Source organism: Lampetra fluviatilis, chromosome 11 (genome assembly GCF_964198595.1).
Source record: "Lampetra fluviatilis chromosome 11, kcLamFluv1.1, whole genome shotgun sequence".
Lineage (NCBI taxonomy): Eukaryota > Metazoa > Chordata > Hyperoartia > Petromyzontiformes > Petromyzontidae > Lampetra > Lampetra fluviatilis.
In genome coordinates, this window is record NC_136285.1 from 624,336 (window position 1) to 645,088 (window position 20,753).

Genomic DNA, 20,753 nt, shown 5'->3' on the forward strand with positions numbered 1-20,753 from the left:
GCTGTCTGTGTGTGGAGCTGTGAGTGCGGAGCTGCTAAGAGGAAGAGTTGTCGCAGGCAGGTCAGCGAGGTGTAAAGTAGATAGGGGAAGTTGATTAACAAAGTGACCGTATAGACAGAGATAGGAGTGCCTACAACTGGTGCAAGAATAGTGTAATAAAGTGTAAGCAAGTGACTTGTAACAACGTGTCCGACTGAGGGATTTTACAAGACACTACACGTGTACAAGCGTTTCATGACGTGACAATTATTGCTTCACCTCACTGGTAAGTTGAAGAGCAGTTCTCACAACCAAATTCAGCAACAAAGTCAGAATAAAATACAGCACCGAACTAGATCAGTTAGACAAGACACTCTACAAATTACACTTATCTTTGGCTGCAACAATGTCCACATCGGATTGGGAACATGTAGACAATATAACTGCCTCTTCAGCTGCCACTTTGTCGACCAAATGTAAGGACAACTTCATTTCCAAATTCAACCTCTCCAACAAGAGACCGGACCCACACACCGAAAAGCTAGACGTTAACAGTCGTAATTAATCGCAGTAACAATTCTATTTCTGATGGTCTGAAATCAGTTTTAGTTAAAGGGCTAAACTTTGCAGTCACACCTAGACACATACCAGTCAATGATATCATTGCCCAAGTAGATGTGGCTCTCAAGGGCCTGGGTCACATCGCTGCAGACGTAGCAAGATCTGAAATCGCTGCAACCCTCAAAAACGCTAAGATGCCAGCTAGCAACATCAGCAAAGATGAGCGTTTTGAATAAGCTCAATTAAAAAAGAGGGATGACATTGTCATCCTCTCAGCCAACAGAGGCAATGCCACTGTGATCATGGACGAAATAGAATACAACAACAAAATTCAAGAATTACTCAACGATGGCAGCTATACAAAAATAAGAGACCCCACCAACAGCCTCGTCATTAAAACCAACAAAATCATTTCTGATTCAACTGCATTAATTGATCAAACCAAACAGTTCTCGTTGAAACCTTCTGCAGCCAGGCCACCAAGATTATATGGCTTGCCAAAGATACATAAAGAAGATACACCCCTTCGTCCCATTGTCTCTACTATCAACTCCCCACCTACAAACTGGCTCGTTTTTTGTCTGAAATCCTGCGGCCTTTCACTGGAAAAACCACCTCTGCGGTACTAAACTCTACTCACCTGGTATCGACAATGAATGGAATTTTCCTGTCCCCAGATGACCTGTTTGTCAGTTTTGATGTGGTTTCCTTATTCACCAAAGTTCCTGTACCTGACACCATCGCAATAATTGAAGACTTGGTTCATCAAGGACTGAATACTGAGGTATCCCCCCTGGTGAGACACTGCTTAACCAATACATACTTCACCTGGAATGGAACTTTTTACAAACAAACTGAGGGCACCCCAATGGGCTCCCCCCTATATCCGGTTGTAGCCAACGTTTTCATGGAGAAATTTGAGACTGACGCCATCCAGACTGCCACTCTACGCCCGACCTTATGGAAGAGGTATGTAGATGACACTTTTGTCATCTGGCCACATGGCCAGCCTGCTCTAGACCAATTCCTCGACCACATAAATTCCATACACCCAGCCATAAGATTCACCATGGAAGTCGAAAAAGATGGCAAGCTACCCTTTTTGGATGTCCTAATTAAAAGGAGACCTGATGGTTCAATGAGCCACTCTGTCTACAGGAAAGCTACCCATACGGATGCTTACCTAAAACCGGATTCCCACCACCATCCATCCCAGAAGAATTCCCTCATCAAGACTCTACACCATAGAGCCCAATGCATCTCCGACCAGGAACACATTGCCATTGAACTCAAGCACGAACGCCAAGCTCTTAAGGCTAATGGTTACTCCGACGACACAATCCGCAAAGCCATCACTCCAACTATCAAGAAGGATCCTGTTGAGCCATTCAAAAACATCACCTTACCCAACATTGCAGGGGTCACAAAAAAGATCTCCAAAATCCTGAATAAACACAAGATCCAGGTCCGATTCAACACAGTACATAAAATCCGTGATCTGGTCCCGTCTGTAAAATATGTGGTTCCAGACATACAGTACCCTGGCATCTACAAACTAAGTTGCCTCTGTGGTAGCAGTTATATTGGAGAAACCAAACGACAGGTCTCGGACCGCATCCATGAACATAAAGCAGACCTGAAACACGGTAGGACAAACACCTCAGCCGTGGCAGATCACTGTTACAATTCAGTGGGCTCACATGACATTGACTTCTCCAAGACAGAAGTTCTCTGCAAGCCATCTGGCTACCATGAGAGATTCGTTCATGAGGCGATCCACATATACAAACACAGAGACAATTTCAACCGAGAAGATGGATTCTGGCTCAGCAATCATTGGAAGGACGTAATAAACCATTTCGGATCTTAACTGATTGTGTTCACGTTTACGGTGACTTTTAGACCGCAGTCCACTCACTGGCATTGACTATATATATTTTGTATTCTCCGCAGGGAATGGAGTCTTTGCTCCGCTGCAAGTCTCCTTTCACCACTCTCCCATTGACATATTTCGTTGCTTCCTCATAGTTCCTTTCACGTGACGGTCAATGGTATAGTGTATAGCAGATTGTATAATAATAAATAGTATAAAAGTGTAATGTTTAATATGATGTATAAGGTAATATATAGTATTCTAATTGTATAGTGAATATACAGCAGTGTGGTATACAGTAGGGTGGGTAGAATAATACATAGTGTAATATTACAATGTATAGTCTAGCGTTTTGATGAGAGAATTCTTTTGAGATGGCGAAAGTGACACTTTCGTCATCTGGCCACATGGCCTCCCAGCATTGAACCACTTCTTGGACCACATCAATTCTAGACACCCATCCATCAGATTCACCATGGAAGTGGAGAAAGACGGTAAACTACCATTCTTGGATATTCTGTTTGAGAGGAGGCCTGACGGATCCTTGGGACATTCTGTCTACAGGAAAGCCACCCACACAGATTCCTACTTGAAACGCTATACCACAGAGCCCATGGCATTTCTGACAAACACCACCTGACCGGTGAATTAAGACATGTACATCGGGCCCTCAGGATGAACGGATACTCTGACCGTACTATCCGCCAAGCTGTCTCTCCCACCACACAGAAACAGCCACATGAAACTCCGACCAAAACCATCACCTTACCATACATAGCAGGCGTGACCAAAAAGATCTCCAAAATTCTAAACAAACATAAGATCCAAGTCCGATTCAGTACAGTGCATAAAATCCGTGATCTGATTCTATCTGTGAAGGATGTCGTTCCTGACTTACAGTATCCTGGAGTCTACAAATTGAGTTGCATTTGTGGTGATTGCTACATTGGAGAAACGAAACGTCATGTTTCTGATCGTGTCCGCGAGCACAAGTCAGATCTGAAACACGGCAGAACTGATTCTTCTGCCGTTGCCGATCATTGCTACAACTCGGTGGGCTCTCATGAAATTGTCTTTTCCGAGACCAAGGTTCTCTGCAAACCTCCCGGCTACCATCATAGGTTTGTACACGAAGCCATACAAATATACAAACACAGACATAATTTCAACCGTGATGATGGGTACAAACTTAGTAATCATTGGAAAGATGTTATCAACCACGCAAAAAAGACTTAATTACACTTTTTTGGACCATCTTATCTGACAGGCACTATTTTACTTTACTTTACCGAGTGTTAACATCCCCAGTTATTTTTTTAACAGTACTCTCTTCATTGTTCAGCCAGCATTGGTATAAACATGGGCATTTTCGTTCTTTTGTCTATCATGTGTATCAGGCCTCCCCTGCCCCTCTCTGTCCATTGTGTTGGCGTGTGCAGCAGCAACCGCGTCCAAGCCGTCGTCCATTTTTTGTTTTGGCCCCGCCCCCCCCCTCCCGATGCGTTGTACTTAGTACTCCGTGCTGTCTTTGAGCCCCGCCCCCCTCCCTCCCGATACATTCCATTCATTGGCTACCACATTCTGATGAGCTCTCCCCCCCTCTCCTCCCCCCTTCAACTTGCTTATAAGGGATTACATCTTGAATCATTGCCTCACTTGATGCAGCTAATTCGGCTGTGACGGTCCCACCTGATGACGGAGACTTGTGTTGCCTCTGAAACGTCGTGATTTTTGTTTTATTTTAATTTATTTTAATTAATTTTGATGTTTTACCTACGTGACTTTACCGAAAAAACCTAAGAATATGAATCCTTGCAGTCACGAAAGCTTCAAATCTAGGGTGGTGTATAGTAATGCAGTATATAATTTAATGTTGGATTTGTCTATGGCAGTATATAGTACGGGGTAGATCCGTGTGATGTAAGGAAACATTTTAGCTGGAGGCATATTATATCTTTTTGCGACATAGAATTGTAATGTATGACTTACTGTTAGTAGCTCAGCATATTGGAGAGTATATTTAGTATATTGATGATATTGATGTAGTTTATATTTTAGTTTTTTACGTAAAAAATTCCTTCCCTTTATTACTGCTACTTCCTCCCTTTGTTGCTGCTAATCCTACATAATGCACGGGCATAATATGACTTTGAGACCCCCCCCCCACCTCCTACGCATTCCACAAGTAGTGACTAATCCCACATCTGCATTTTCCATAAATATGCTAAATTCCTCTGTTGATATGCAACTTTCTTCGTAAAGGCACCCTTCCTCCTCTAAACCCAGCTTAAATATACCCTGCCAAGATTGGTGATGTTCATTCAGACGCTGTCTTTCCGGCAGACCTGTTCTTCACCTGAGGACGGCTGCTTGCGTTGTGGCCGAAACGTCGTGAGAATTGTATTTTATTGTTTTATTTTTATTATTATATTATTTCCCTTCTACGTGACTTTTTCCGAAAGAACCAAGAAGAAGTAATTTTTACTTCAGGATGTCATTTTGGATCTTAATTCTGCATCTTGTTCTTAAACGAAATGTCATACCTAATTGTTGCTAAATTGGTTATGAGGTTTTTCAACTTATAGGTTGCTCACAATAATACTGTTCTTCTTCCACGCATTTGTCCCACTTTTATGGGGTCCGCTGTCCTTGCCAACCTCCTCCCTCTTTCTTGTACAACAGCACCAGCCTCACCACCATCTTGTACACTTCCCTTCACCAAAACTGGGACCCTCTTTCACACACCACACCAGTCATTTCTCGCTCTGAATATCTCTCGTTCGTGTGTCCAGCACCAGGATGAACAGGAAGAGGCTCAGGGCAGAACCTTGCTTCACTCCCACTTTGACTTGAAAGCTCTCCGACACTCCACAGCTGCAAAGCACATGCATTTTACCTCCTACATACATTCTGGATCAGCCACACATATACCTCAGGAATACCTCTTCTTCTCATACACCACCAGATGAGCTCTCTAGAACCCTATCATACGCTTTCTCGATATCAATAAACACCATATGCAGGTCCTGTCTTCTTCTCTCTGAACTTCTCCATTAATACTCTCAGTGCAAATATTGCATTCCCTATCTGAATCCAAGCTGACTCGCCAATAGCCACCAGTTTCCTCAGTCTCCTTTCTATGATCCTTTCCCAGAGTTTCATGGTGTGACTTATCAATGCTATTCCTGTGTAGTTCCCACACTCTTGTACATCACTTTTCCCTTTAAAGATGATAACCAATGTACTCTCTCTCTCCACGCATCCAGATTTTCCCAAACAGCCCCATCAATATGTCAACACCCTTTTCTCCCATTTAATTTAAACACATCAATTGGAATCTCATCTGGCCCCACTGCCTTTTGATGTGTATTGACCCCCGGAGTCTCACTACCTCTTCTCTGGTTATAGTATTTTATGTCTTGGGTTTCCCATATTCCGAAACTTTTCAAAGTACTCTTTCCATCTCTCTTTAACCTTTGTCATCCAAGATTGTTCGTCCTTCACTGTTCTTAACGAGATTCACATGGTCGATGTCCCTGGTCTGTCTCTCTCTGGCTCTTGCCAAATGGTAGTTATACTAGTTTGTGTATTATATGCTTGGAAATATGGAAATTTAATTTGGCTTTGTCAGGTCGTGAGTCTTAAGATACTAATTTGGCCAGATCATTAAGTAGTACCCTTACCAGAAATACATTTTTAATAATGTAAAAGATTGCTGCACTACTTTTTTATATTAATCATTGTCTAGACCAAAACAATCACTTAAAACACTACCTTTCACATGCAAATATTATACCATATTCAGAAATACATGCTCAGACCAATAACCTAAAATAGTCTCTTTAAAGTGTTTTCCCAAACCGATAAGGAAAATAAAACTTAGGCTCTATACCACCCTCAGTGTTTTGTTGTACAAGTCCTTCTATTAACATGGATACATGTAAAACAAGTAGCACTAAAACAAATCTCTTACACCCACTTTGTACATATTCTATTATATTTACAGGGTATTGTTCATATGAATGAGACCCTAAACACACAACAGAAGTGTGTGCTATTTTACACCGTTGCAGTCACTACTGATAACGCAATGCTGTTTTGTTGCAAATATATAATGTGTGTATGTACACTATACCGTAAGAACGCATTTGTATAGATGCCCATGGTGCGAGTGCTGTTTGTCATAGACAGATGTGATATTGAGCTGTACGATAGTTTAAACAGTGCTTCAAACCTTACAATGCGAAATCTAGCATACCAATAATAATGTACACTTATAAAGTACGTTTCATCCAGAGGTCACAAGGCACTGCACAGAGATAAAATCAATCAAGTAAATAACTCGCGCAATTCTAAAACCTAATATAAGCATGCAGAGCCATGATTTAACCACAGATACAAATATCCTCTCCCCAAACTCCCAAAACACACATCCCAATTAATCAGGATAACAGTCCTTTCAGAAAAAAATGTCTTAAGGTGGGATTTAAATAAACCAAGGGACTGAGCAGATCGAATAGTCGATAGAAGTGAATTCCACAGCTTGGGGGCAACACGGGAAAAGATCCGGTCACCCATTGAACGGAGGTGCGACCTCGGCACATACAATAACCCACACTCAGACGACTAAAGAACTCGTGTTGGGACATATGGGTGAAGGAGGTCACGGATGTAAGAGGGGGAGGCATTGTTGATGGCCTTGTAAGTGAAAAGTAGGAGCCTGCTGGTAACCAATGAAGAGACTCAAGTACAGGGGTAATGTGCTCAGCAACTGGTGTTCGAGTAAGAACTCTGGCAGCTGCATTTTGCACGTGCTGAAGGTGGTTGAACAGCTTGAGAGGGATGTCAGATAATAATAATACATTGCAAAAATCGATGCGTGAAAAGAGAAATGCGTGAACCAGATTTTGTAGGTCCTATAACGATAGAATGGGGTGGAATATGGCTATATTTCTGACGTGAAAGAAGGCAGCCTTAATGACCTTTTTAATGTGCGCTTCGAAGGTTAGTGAGGGAGCAAGGACAACACCAAGGTTGAAAACTGAGCAGCACCGACATTGTGGCCATCAATTAAAACACTGACCAAGCCAGCCTTAGAAATTTGATGAAGGGACCCAACAAGCAGCACCTCTGTCTATTCAGCTTTTAACTGAAGAAATATTTGTTAATGCTGCAATTGTTTACTTGTGCCACTGCTGGCACAAGAAGCTCCACAAGAGCAAACTCCAGAGGGTATTTCCCCCCACAAATGTATGTGAACCAGACGTGGGTTGTAAGAGAGGTGGTCGAACCCAACACTTTACCCCACCACACGTGACCTGTCGATCGACTCACTGTGGGGAACTCATTTCTACTTCGCGGTAGGAATTAGGATGGGGGATGCTGAAATAAACTGCTGCTGTTTCAAATGCCACACCGGAAACAGGAATCGAACCAGCACCCTCTGGATTGCATATCCAGTGTAGATTACAATTGTACCGCTGTAACAACTGGTTATGAATTTATTTATTTTACTATGAAGCTGACTTTAAACAATTGGAAATCATGTTGTAAGTTGATGTTTTGATATAGGTTGTTTTTTTGTTGGTGTGTTGGTACAATGCAATCATAGATTTTGTTTGTGTTTGTCAGTGAGTTGCCCTGCCAAGAAACCAAAGTTCGATACTTCAATCACTGTTCTACACAGGCAAGAAGCAGCCTGCGTTGCAGGAATCGACTACGGTAATACTTTGTATCACTGATACTCGCATGCACGCTGACAACAGGACCCAGGTCTCAGTTTTATATTCTTGCCTTGGGCCAAAACGACTCGGCATTTATCATTCATACTCTGGTTCTTTCGGTAAAGTCACGTATGTAGAAATAAAATAAAAATTTCATTAAAATAAATCACGACGTTTCGAACGCAACACAAGCGCTAGTCCTCAGGTGAAAATGGCGTAAACCACACAGCGAGGGAACACGCAGAGGGACATCACACAGACCACATAGAGAACGGAAAACTTCTGTATTTGCACGGAGGCAAATACAGCAAGAAGATGGGACATGCCAGTATTTCCCAAATGATTTCTGGAAAGTTTTTCGGTGTATTAATTGTATTGTTTATTACAAATGGGGCGCCACTGTGGCAAAATGTTAACTACCTCGTAGATTCGATCCCGACCCTGACGCCTATAAATTTGTAGTTTTGCATGTTCTCCCCGTGGCCACGTGGATTTTTTCCTTCCACATATAGAAACATGTGTTTAGAGTATTTAGCTGCTATACATTTCAACATAAGCCACTTCGTTGAGCTATTATTTATGGCCAGGTCACTTTTGAAAAATAGTTATATAGCTCAGCGGGCCTTTTCTAGTAAAATAGAAAGTTTAGTTGACTTTAAAAAAAAACTTTCCCAGAAAAACCTCACCGAGTCATTTTTGACGTAGGGAGTGATGATAATTTTAGCAGTAATTTGCGGATAATTTTTCAAATTCGAACCATGACACCCACACAAAATGGCCCACATTTCTTTGAAAGATGCCAGCGGATCTTTAACATCCACTGTGAAGCAGACTGTGCATAGTATATAATGGTTTATATATATGCAGTATTAACTAGGGCTGCCTACCAGATTTGCACAGCAATACTCTACAATAAGGTACAGGCATCCTATTTCTGGGGCATGTTGCTGCCATTAACGTTGTGTAGACTTACTCAAGCAAGCCTGACTCTCAGAATTACACTAATTTCCATCTTCATTTCGCAAATGCTTTCTAAGTTATCATTTGCAAACTGCTACGTTGCAGAAATTAAAATTATCATTCATACAATATTAAAGGAAAACCTATTGTACAATTTATATTGAAATGGTATTCACGTATTTAAGCAGTTAACCAAATGAAACAAGGAAGCAGGTGATATTGGCATCAATTCTGTGTTAAAGGATGGCAATACTAATGATGTGTTTTTTTCCACATTAACCTCGGTACTTGCAGCATATGCGGGGATCGTTGATACCCGCACTGAAGTTGGAAGTTTTGTCTACTACACTGTCACCATTCAAACTGTAATAAAAAGTGGTAAGTGGGAACAGGTGTTGTTTTTTCACAATAAATATGATCCTTAATCCATATTTGGGTTAGGCTATGTAATGATCCGGCCAATATTTTGTTGTTAAGACCCTCCAACACCCTGCACAGCCATGCTAATTAAATTGCCATGCGTATAAGTATGTAATGTGTCAATTGTTGTTTCAGCGAAGCAGTTAGTGGAAGAATAATTTTCACAACAAACTTTAACATCAATTAGACATGACGTTTCACTTAATTGAACAAAAGCATGGTGGCTAATATCGCTATATGCCAATATCACTCCTGTGCGCAACCTATAAACTCCTGGAGTGCACCATCCTCCCTAGAATCATCCCCCTTGTTGAGTTAGAGAGCCCTGAAAAAAAAATCAGCATTCTGGCCCAGACACAGCTGCTGTGACCAAGTTTTGGCCCTTGCAACGACCACTGAGGCCAGATTCCAGACGAAATCCAAGACTGGTGTAGCCTTTGTGGACTTGACATCACCCTACTTTAGTCTGGATTAAGGGCTTGATGTTGAAGCTCGAAACAACCATTCCCTGCCTCAAAACAATTAACCTGATATGGACTATGCTGAGCAATAGGCGACTGTGTGTTTATATGGACGACAAAGCCAGCTCACTCCATTTCCTCAACAATGGATTGCCACAAGGTTTTAGTACTCATGCAACTGGGTCATGAAAATTTGTATATGCGGATGCAATGCCCTAGCAAAGCAAGGAGCCACTTTCAACGACATTGAATCCTCTCTGAACATAGACATATAAACCATGGAGGATTTTTATCCACAATTGGAGGCTCAAGCCAAATCTCCACCAAACAACAGTCACTGCATTTCATCTTGACAATTGGAACAGCAAGCACACTCAGTTTCAGTTTCATTTATTTGGTATCGCCCTGTGAGCCATTCGGCTCTTGAAGTGGGTGCAACCACAACAAACAAAAAACAAAAACATGAACAAGAAAACATTAAAGTGACTATGCGCTAAGAGAAAAATCCAGGAAAAAACCTGCAAAGTCTTCCAGAAAATAAAGCACCGTACACCAACGCTGTGCAAAAATCCCAGTGGGATGCAAGTCAAACAACAAGACAACTGAGATTAAAGCCATCATTCTAGCTCCGTACTACTGTAGGGGTGTAACGGAGGGGCTGTATACAATGGGATCAGATGGGAAAGAAACACAGTGGGCGTGGCTATGTCGGTGCACGGGGAGGTGCTCCCAGCGACGTCCGCATCGGGCAGCCTGGGGGGCTGACTCGGAGCTGGGATCCCCCGGGGCCCCACCCCTCAGCAGGGGTTTTGGTATAAAAGGGGATTAGCCGGAGGGCTCAGGGAGAGATGTTAAGCTAAACCAGTGAAGACGGAAGATCGTCATTGATAGAGCCCTGGACTCCCCTGGATCGCCGCCCTTATCAGGGCCGCACAGGATCGAGCCAGTGGCGTGGTCCCGAGAGCCAGAGCCAGTGCTCTTGTCAGAGCTGGTCTGGGACTCCGGGTACCGTGAGCCCGACTTACCAGTGTCGGGCTAGCTAGCCTCCTCTAGCCCATTAGTGGAGGACCCAGAGGTAGGCTAGGTGTAGCTAGAGAGTGTATCCCCAGTTAGACGGGCGAGGGGGCCGATACCCCCTCCAGTGTTGTATGTCAGTACTGTACTGTACCGACACGGAATAAATACGTGTGCCTCCAACCCCGGTGTCAAGGTCTCCTGGAACGTTATTACATCTGGTGTTAGAAGTGATCATCCACGAACATGGACACGTGACGGACAGCTCGTGCCAGGGTACCGGGGGAGCAGGACAACGCTGCAGAAGCTGAGCCCGAGATGGCTGAAGGCGACGCCGAGCAGCCGGGGCCGGATACATCCACACCGCAGCGTCCGGATGGAGGGGAGCCGTCAGCAGATGGACTGCGGCAGGCTCACGCGAGACTGGCGGAGCTGCTCTACGCTGCTGCCGCCACGCTCGAACAAATTACGCGGCTGGGGGCTGGTGGACCGCCACGGAGCGACAACAGCCAACGACCAGCACGGGTTCCTGCCATTTCGACGGAGCCGGAGTTTGATTCTCCCGCCATCGCCGCAGCAGCTGCTGAGGGCGTGGCCGGGCTGAGCCTCACGTCCGACGTCGGCCGTACAGTGGCTGCAACGTCATCGACAACGGCCAGCGCGTCACCAGTGGTGCGACCGGCGATGCCACTCGTCGTTCGCGCCGAAGCCGAAGCCGAGACGAGTGACGGGAGCAACGGGGGGCGACCTTCCACTGTGGCCGCTGCATTACACCAATGTCTGCCTCCCCTCAAGGAGTTTGTGGGCGAGGATGGAGACTGGGGTGGCTTCCAGCGGCGCTTCCTCGCACACCAGGAGATGGCGGAGTGGACCGATGCCGAAGCTCTCCGCGCGCTGCCGGCGCTGCTCGACAGCGATGCCCTCGCCACTCTCACCTCGGCGCCGAAAGACAAGCGCGCCACGCTGCAGATGGCACTGCAGTTGCTGGCTGCAGTCTACGGACCACCGTCTGACTGCAGACAGCTATTTTACGATCGTCAGCGGGGTGCAAAGGAGTCGCCCCTGGTGTATCGCACGAGTCTCCTGGCGCTAGCAAGAACGGCCTTCCCGCGAATGGACGACGAAGGAGTGGACGCCATGGTCACCGAAAAGATACTCTTGCTGGCTGACGAATTGGACATCGTCGTCGTGGCGCAGGACGACGCCGAGATGTCTTCCCTCCGGGCCGCACAACACCTCCACGCCAACCTACTATCGCAGCGACGAAAGGCCAGCAAGGCGGCGACCGGCCGTGCCGTGGCTGCAGCCACCCTCTCGGCGGAGGAAATCTGCGCCGTCGACCGTCAGCTGGAGTGGAGAGCGGGAGTACGGCCGGCTCGGGACGAACCGAGCTGCCTCGACCAGCAATCGTCAACGGCAGCGCTCCCGCGCTGCTACAAGTGCGGCCTCCGGGGTCATGTTGCCTCGGGATGCCGCTCTCCTCGGCAGCGCGGGGCGACTCATCGACAGGACGCCGCGCCTCCTCCCAAGCTCCAACATAACCCGGCGAGTCGCGGCACCCCTCATGTTTGGCCCACGCACACACCCGTCACACACTCACGCACCGCAACGAACGGGGGGCCGAGATTGCACACCGTCGCGCCAACACGTACCACTGTGGGGACTAATATCCACCCCAGCCAGTGGTCCGTGTTGGCCCATCGCGTTGTGGCCGCGTCGTCGGGGTCGTCAGCCGTTGTGGGGCACATTGATGGGGTTGAGGTGCGCATCCTGGTCGATACGGGAGCATCGGCGACCATTATTTCGGAATTGATTTACAACATTCTTCCTGTTCAAAGCCGTCCTTTGCTGCCCGTTGATGTTCCGTTCTATGCTGCTAACGGGGGCTCACTGGGCATCATTGGACAAATTCGAGCGCAAATTTGTATCGGAGATATCAAATTATCGGGCCCAATTTTTGTCTCCTCGCTGGCGGTTCCGTGCCTGCTGGGGACGGACTTCCTGGGCAAAATGCCGATACGTATCCTGATCGACCAGGGCTGTATTGAGCTCCCGTCGGGCCAACGTATGGCATTTCTACCGTCTCCCTCTGCGGGTCGGACGGCGTTCGCAACGGTACCGGCGCTTGTTGACAGAACGGTACGCGTACCGCCGGGGGCACAGATGCTGGTGCCTCTTAAATTACGTCGGCCTTTCGCTAAAGGGATCGGGGACCAGGGGGTTCTGCTGGGGCCATCTAGGGTCGGGGTTAGCGGACCTCATTTAATTCCGGCCCAGACCATCGTTAAAGGGGACGGGGACCCTTTCATCGCGGTCCTCAATGTGGGGCCGCGGACGGTGGTGGTTCCACAGGGGACAGTGCTTGCTCACGCAACGCCGGTGCCCTGTGAGGAGCCCGTCGTAAATCACGTGAGCGCTGCCCCTCTGCCGCGACCACATGCGGACAGTGATGAGGGGTGGCTCGAGGCGCTTTGTGCGGGATCGACGGACCTGTCGGACTTAGAGCGTCAAAAGTTTAAGACATTGCTATGTGAATTTTCCGACGTTTTCAGTCGGAACAAATATGATCTGGGCTGTACTCATCTGCTGCGTCACCATATTGATACGGGTGACAGCGCGCCAATTCGCCAGAATTTTTTTCGGTTAAGTCCCGCCGAAAAGGACCATGTCAAATCGGCCGTTGATGACATGTTAGCCGCCGACATCATTTCTCCTTCTACCAGCCCTTGGGGAGCGCCGATTGTCTTAGTGAAAAAACATGACGGCTCATTGCGATTTTGCGTCGATTTTCGTCGCCTCAACAAAATTTCGGTTGCCGACGCATACCCGCTCCCACGGATGGACGAATCGCTTGATGCCTTGGCGGGGGCGCGATTCTTCTCCACATTGGATTTGCTTTCGGGATTCTGGCAGCTTCCTCTGGACGATGATTCGAAACCCAAAACTGCATTCCGTACACCGCACGGCCTGTTCCAATTCAACCGGTTGCCGATGGGACTCCACTCAGCGCCGGCAACTTTCCAGCCATTGATGGAATTGGTTTTGGCTGGGTTACAATGGGACTCGTGCTTGATTTATTTGGATGACGTTATCGTCTTTAGCAAAACATTCGACGAACATCTCCAGAGGTTGCGGGCGGTTTTCCTCAAAATGCGGGCTGCTAATTTGAAATTTAAACCCCAAAAATTTCATTTGTTATGCGAATCCGTGCGTTATTTGGGACATATCGTCGGACGCTCAGGTATTGCTACCGATCCCGCCAAAACGCAGTGTGTCAGCTCCTGGCCGACTCCCACTCCTGTGGGAGAGGTCAGGAGTTTCGTTGGTTTCGCGTCGTATTACCGACGGTTTGTCGCGGATTTTGCAACGAAACCCCTACACGCTTTGACATCAATGGGGGTCCGGTTCCACTGGGGCCAGGAGGAGGAGGCTGCCTTCCGATCCCTCCAGGACGCGTTGGTTAAGGCTCCTCCCTTGGTTTACCCCGATTTTTCCAAACCCTTTTTGCTCGACACGGACGCGAGCAACACGGGTATTGAGGGCGTGCTTTCGCAGGTGGTTGACGGCGTGGAACGGGTAGTCGCGTACGGTAGTCGGGTGTTGTCTCCAGCGGAGCAAAGGTATTGTGTCACCCGTCGGGAACTGTTGGCAATTGTTAACTTCATCCAACAGTATCGCCCATATCTGTACGGTCGGCATTTCACCGTCCGCACAGATCATGCGGCACTACAGTACGCCCTGCGAGTTCAACAACCATCGGGACAATTGTCTCGATGTTTGGAGATTCTCCAGGACTTCGATTTCGAAACTACGTACCGTAAGGGCGTTCGCCACTCAAATGCGGACGCTCTGTCACAGATGCCAACCACCTCCGAATGCGCATGCCTCCTGGGGTCGGGACGTTGCAGGCCTCCGAGTGAAATGTCCGTTCCGGTCTTGGTGGCCGCCGCTGACGCGACGTCGATAGCGGATTCAATTGCACAAGAGGGAAAAGATTCCCTCTTGGGGTTGCCTGTTGCTGAATGGGGGCGCCTCCAGATGGAGGATACCTCCCTCCTCGCGTTGCGTCGTCGCGTCGGAAGTGCCGGGCGGGGGAGGGGTGATGTCGACTCATGGGAGATGGTCCAGGGCCTGTTAATGCATTGGGACGGGAGATCACATCGACACCGGCTGGTGGTCCCTTCTGGGTTGCGGGGTAAGGTGGTGTGGGCCGCTCATGAGCGCCTCCTCCACCTGGGGACTCAGAAAACCCTCGCCATGCTCCAGCTAGATTTTTTTTGGCCGGGCATGACAAGGGATGTCGGGGATCTGTTGGGATCATGTCCTCGATGTGCGCAACGTAAACCACCAGCACGGGAGTCTAACCCGCCTTTGCAATCCATCAAGGTTTCCAGGGTCAACGAGCTTGTCGCGCTTGATATTCTGGGCCCATTCCCCGCTACCCCCAGGGGCAACAGATACCTATTGACCGGGGTGGAATATTTTACGCACTGGCCTATGGCCTGGCCCCTTGCCAACCAGTCGGTAGCAGCCATCGCGGAGGCCTTTGTCCAGGGATACGTCCTGGACAAAGGTGCTCCGGAGCGGCTGCTGACCGACCAGGGCAAACATTTTTCTGGTAAACTTCTCCAAGAAGTCTGTGAGCTCCTGGGCACGAAAAAAATTCGTACCTCCCCATATCATCCGCAAACTGACGGGATGGTCGAGCGTCTGCATCGAACCATCACGTTGATGCTGTCCCAACAGGTCTCGGACTCACAGACCGATTGGGACCTTCAAATTCAAGGGGTCTTGGCAGCATATAGAATGGCTCCTCATGCGGCAACGGGATTTTCCCCCTTCTTCTTGATGTACGGCCGCGAACCTGACCCGCCTGTTCAGACCCAGCTGCAGATCTCCGCGCCGCGGGGTAAAACTTAATTGGCCGATCACGTTAAATTCAATATTGCTAAATTAACAGAGGCACGGGAGGCTGCTATGCAAAATTCCGACCTCCGCCAGAAGGCTAACGAGAGGCTCAGGCTGGGTCGGGCGCACGTACTGCAGTGGAAACCGGGTGACAAGGCATGGTTACACTGTCCACAGGTACCGCTTGCAACCTCCTCTAAACTGGTGCGGCCGTGGCGAGGCCCTGTGGAGGTGGTTCAGGTTTTGTGGCCTCAGTGTGTACGCATCAAATGGGGGAAGCGGCGGTGGTTTGTGCACCCCTCCAGATTGAAACCCTTCGTTGCGGTCCGAGTTCCCACTTCACACACACGTGGCCAGACATGTGGGGGGTCCGCCGACTCACAGGGTCCGTCTCCGCTGCTCTCACCTAACGTGCTGCCGGCTGTCCCGCCCCCAGGTGCACCGGGAGTGACGGGCTCACGCCCGACAACCCCTCCAGGGGATGCCAAGGGTCACGCGGCAACGGAAAGTGACTCACTCGGACACGGACGGTTGCCACCCAACAGTCCGCCGTCCGGGGTTGCCCCGTGTGACGGGCCTGCTGCAAGAACGCGCGCAAAAATGCACAGACTTTTGTGAGGCCCGGAGAAATGTACATATGTTGTGTTCATTGTGTGTTGTGTGGGTGGTGTGTTTCCTGCACATTGGATTGTACATATGTTGTGTTCATTGTGTGTTGTGTGTGTGGTGTGTTCTCCTACAAATTGTATATAGGGTGCTCTTACGGTATTCGTATTTATTCAGGGGGGGTGCGCCGGGTTAATTCTCTTCTTGTTGTTGCGGTTCTTGTTGGTGTTCTTGTTGTTGTTATTGTTGGAAAAAAATTGTGAGGCACACGTGGGTTCAAGGGGTAAATACACTTTTATTGTTGTTTTTTTTGCAGCCGGGACGGCTGCGAGCTGTACAGGGGGGGTGATGTAGGGGTGTTACGGAGGGGCTGTATACAATGGGATCAGATGGGAAAGAAACACAGTGGGCGTGGCTATGTCGGTGCACGGGGAGGTGCTCCCAGCGACGTCCGCATCGGGCAGCCTGGGGGGCTGACTCGGAGCTGGGATCCCCCGGGGCCCCACCCCTCAGCGGGGGTTTTGGTATAAAAGGGGATGAGCCGGAGGGCTCAGGGAGAGATGTTAAGCTAAACCAGAGAAGACGGAAGATCGTCATAGATAGAGCCCTGGACTCCCCTGGATCGCCGCCCTTATCAGGGCCGCACAGGATCGAGCCAGTGGCGTGGTCCCGAGAGCCAGAGCCAGTGCTCTTGTCAGAGCTGGTCTGGGACTCCGGGTACCGTGAGCCCGACTTACCAGTGTCGGGCTAGCTAGCCTCCTCTAGCCCATTAGTGGAGGACCCAGAGGTAGGCTAGGTGTAGCTAGAGAGTGTATCCCCAGTTAGACGGGCGAGGGGGCCGATACCCCCTCCAGTGTTGTATGTCAGTACTGTACTGTACCGACACGGAATAAATACGTGTGCCTCCAACCCCGGTGTCAAGGTCTCCTGGAACGTTATTACACTACAACAAACAGACATGGCCAAACCAAAAAACTTTTTTAAATCACCAAAATAAAGCCATAAGCAATGTAACAGTGATCATAGGAACTGTGACCGAAATTTCACAATAAACGACATAAACAACATGTACCACCAAACCCTGTAGCCATAGCTGGCTGCATAAGTCACTCCACAACAGCAGGAGCATCAGTAGGAGTATCAACATTTTTCAAATGCCCTCCACTCTGAAAGTGACCTTACGGAAACACTGAAACACATCCCTACTCCAACGTATCTCAGAGTGAAGTTGGACCGTATGCTAACCTTCCATAAACACCTGAAAAAGGTAGCTGCCAAGATTACATCAAGGGTTAACCTGGTCCAAGAACTGGCGAGTACAAGGTGGGGAGCATCAGCACAAGTGCTACGGACATCAACAATGGCCCTTGTGTATTATGTTGCAGGATACTGTGCACTAGTATGGCCCAGAAGTAGTTGTACTCGACTTGTTGATGACCAACAGAACAGTGTAATCTGGTGTATCTGTAGTGTAGTAACTCGGCGGGAGACGACTTCACGGGTAACACACTCTTTATTTTATCAAACTTGGTTACAGGTGACTTAACACCTACTTTGTATCTCGGGTGACAAACACCCACTTAGCTACTTGGCGACTAACGCCCACTGAGCTACTCGGATGACCAACATCCACTTAGTACTCGGGTGACAAACGCCCACTTAGCTACTTGGCGACTAACGCCCACTGAGCTACTCGGATGACCAACATCCACTTAGCTACTCGGCGACTAACGCCACTGGGCTACTCGGATGACCAACATCCACTTAGTACTCGGGTGACAACCACCCACTTAGCTACTTGGCGACTAACGCCCACTGAGCTACTCGGATGACCAACATCCACTTAGCTACTCGGCGACTAACGCCACTGAGCTACTCGGATGACCAACATCCACTTAGCTACTCGGCGACTAACGCCACTGAGCTACTCGGATGACCAACATCCACTTAGCTACTCGGCGACTAAGTCTTCAGCTCCGTCTTCGGGTCTTCAACTGGGTAACTCTCCCCGAGTGCTCTCGCGCGTCCCCCTTTATACCCCACCTGCGGACGTCGCTGCGAGCACCCACTTATTCGACCAATCGCCGGGCGCTGGCTACGATCCTCTTTTCCCACATCTCATCGTGCCTCACCACTCACTCCGCGCCGCCCCGTCATCTGTCACTCCCGGCGCGCGCGTCCACATCACGCCCACAACGCGTGCCCAAACCCGCACCCCGCGCCGCCCCGTGATCCATCACTGTCACAGTCGGCGCACGTCAATACCACCACTACATCACCCCCTACCACATAGCTCGCAGCCGCCCCGGCTGCTATAAAAATATACAAACCCCCCCTGTGTGCCCCGTAACACAACACAACAACAAGAACAACAACTAAGCTAACAACACAACACGACGCGAACACTAACATCCGCAACCCTCAACCAATGCCACCGCGACAATAGAACAATATATACAAACCGGCGAGTGACAATAGCAATGTGTATGCAAAAAAAATAAATGGAAATTTTTTTTTTTTCTTTCGACTCGTGCAGTGTCCCCTTTTCTTCCGAGCGTCCCTACAACGGGACATTACCCCGGCAGAGGGGAACACCGGGCGAGCTCGGTGTAGAGCAAAAAAACCGTCTTCATGAAAATTGTTGAGACCTAGCCCGAGTCCGCCTTGCCGGTCCGTCGTACGGCACCAGACGCGGTTGAACGTCCGGTGGTGCCGGCGGTTCAGGAAGACATCGGCCAGGCATCGAGGACTCGTGCGTGCCCCGGGGTTCAGGCTCTCGACGGTCAGCAGCCGTCAAGCCCGAGGCACCTGGGGGTGGGTCAGGTGGAGACACGTGAGGAGCAGCCTGCGACACCTCCCTCCCCGAGTCGACGGTCACATCACACGCCCGGTCGTCACGGCACAGAACGGGGTCACACGGTGCCGCATAGGGCTTCAGTCGGGAGGGGTGCACATACCAACGGCGTTTCCCCCATTTAATCTGTATACTCTGGGGTCGTGCAACCCGCACAATTTCCACCGGTCCCCTCCAAGGTCTCAACAACTTGGGGGACGTAGCCAACGGTGCATGTGGACAATGCAGCCAGGCCTTATCGCCTGGTTTCCAATCATGCGTATGCACCCTCCGCTCATGCAATTTCTCGTTTGCAATTTGCCGCGACCGCGAATTCAACCTTGCCGCCTCCCGCGCTTCAGTCAATTTGGCGATATTAAATTTGATGTGGTCTGCCAATTTAGATTTTGCACGTGGCTGGGAAATCCCCAGTTGGACGTCCATGGCCGGATCGGCCTCCCGCCCATACATAAGAAAAAATGGGGAAAACCCCGTCGCCGCATGAGGGGCCATTCGATAGGCCGCGAGTACCCCCGGCACCTGTAAGTCCCAATCAACCTGATCGTCGCGGACCTGTTGGCACAACATAGACGTAATCGTCCTGTTCAGACGCTCAACCATCCCGTCAGTCTGCGGGTGGTAGGGGGAAGTACGCACTTTCTTTGTACCCAACAGGTCGCACACCTCGCGCAACAAAACGCTCGAAAAATTCTTCCCTTGATCCGTCAGCAAGCGTTCGGGGGCGCCCTTGTCCAAAACATAACCCTGGACAAAGGCGTCCGCCACCGCCGCAGCCGACTGGTTGGCGAGCGGCCATGCCATAGGCCATCGGGTGAAGTATTCCACGCCAACCAGCAGGAACCTATTTCCCCTTGGTGTAACCGGAAAGGGCCCCAAGATGTCCAACGCTACCAATTCGTTTATACGCGAAACCTGAATGGATTGCAGCGGTGGATTAGCTGCCAATGGTGGCGGTTTCCTTTTTGCGCACCCTACGCATCCCTTAAGAATATTCGCCACGTCGTTACCCATCCCCGGCCAATAATAGTCTCGCTGGATTAGGGCGAGCGTTTTGTGAAAACCCAGATGCATGAGCCGTTCATGAGCTGCCAGAACAACCCTACCCCGCATAGCAACAGGCACAACGAGCACGTGACGCCGGGACATGTTGTCCCACCTCATCAAAAGGCCCTGTCTGCACACCCAGGAACCGACCCGCGCCTCCCCTTCTTCGGGAGCGCCAACTTTCCGACGCAGCGTAAGTAGGGAGCTGTCGGACATCTGGAGGCGGCCCCACTCAATGAGGGGCAACGACAACAGCGAATCCCTCCCCGTGGGGGCGTCCTCTCCCGGGGTGTCAGTGGCGGCGAGCGCAACTCCCGGGGTGCCGGCGACCGGGGGTTTGCACCGCGCTG

General features: G+C 49.2%; 1 protein-coding gene across 1 annotated transcript in view; it reads left to right on the forward strand.

Moving 5' to 3' along the window:
- Nucleotides 1-20,753, forward strand: part of LOC144934672 (complement C3-like) — a 332,072-nt gene that overhangs the window by 300,498 nt on the left and 10,821 nt on the right. The window contains exons 37-38 of the mRNA XM_078860722.1: nucleotides 8,045-8,134; nucleotides 9,391-9,474. Of these exons, the coding sequence (XP_078716848.1) occupies nucleotides 8,045-8,134; nucleotides 9,391-9,474 (174 nt within the window). The remainder of the gene's footprint in view (nucleotides 1-8,044; nucleotides 8,135-9,390; nucleotides 9,475-20,753) is intronic.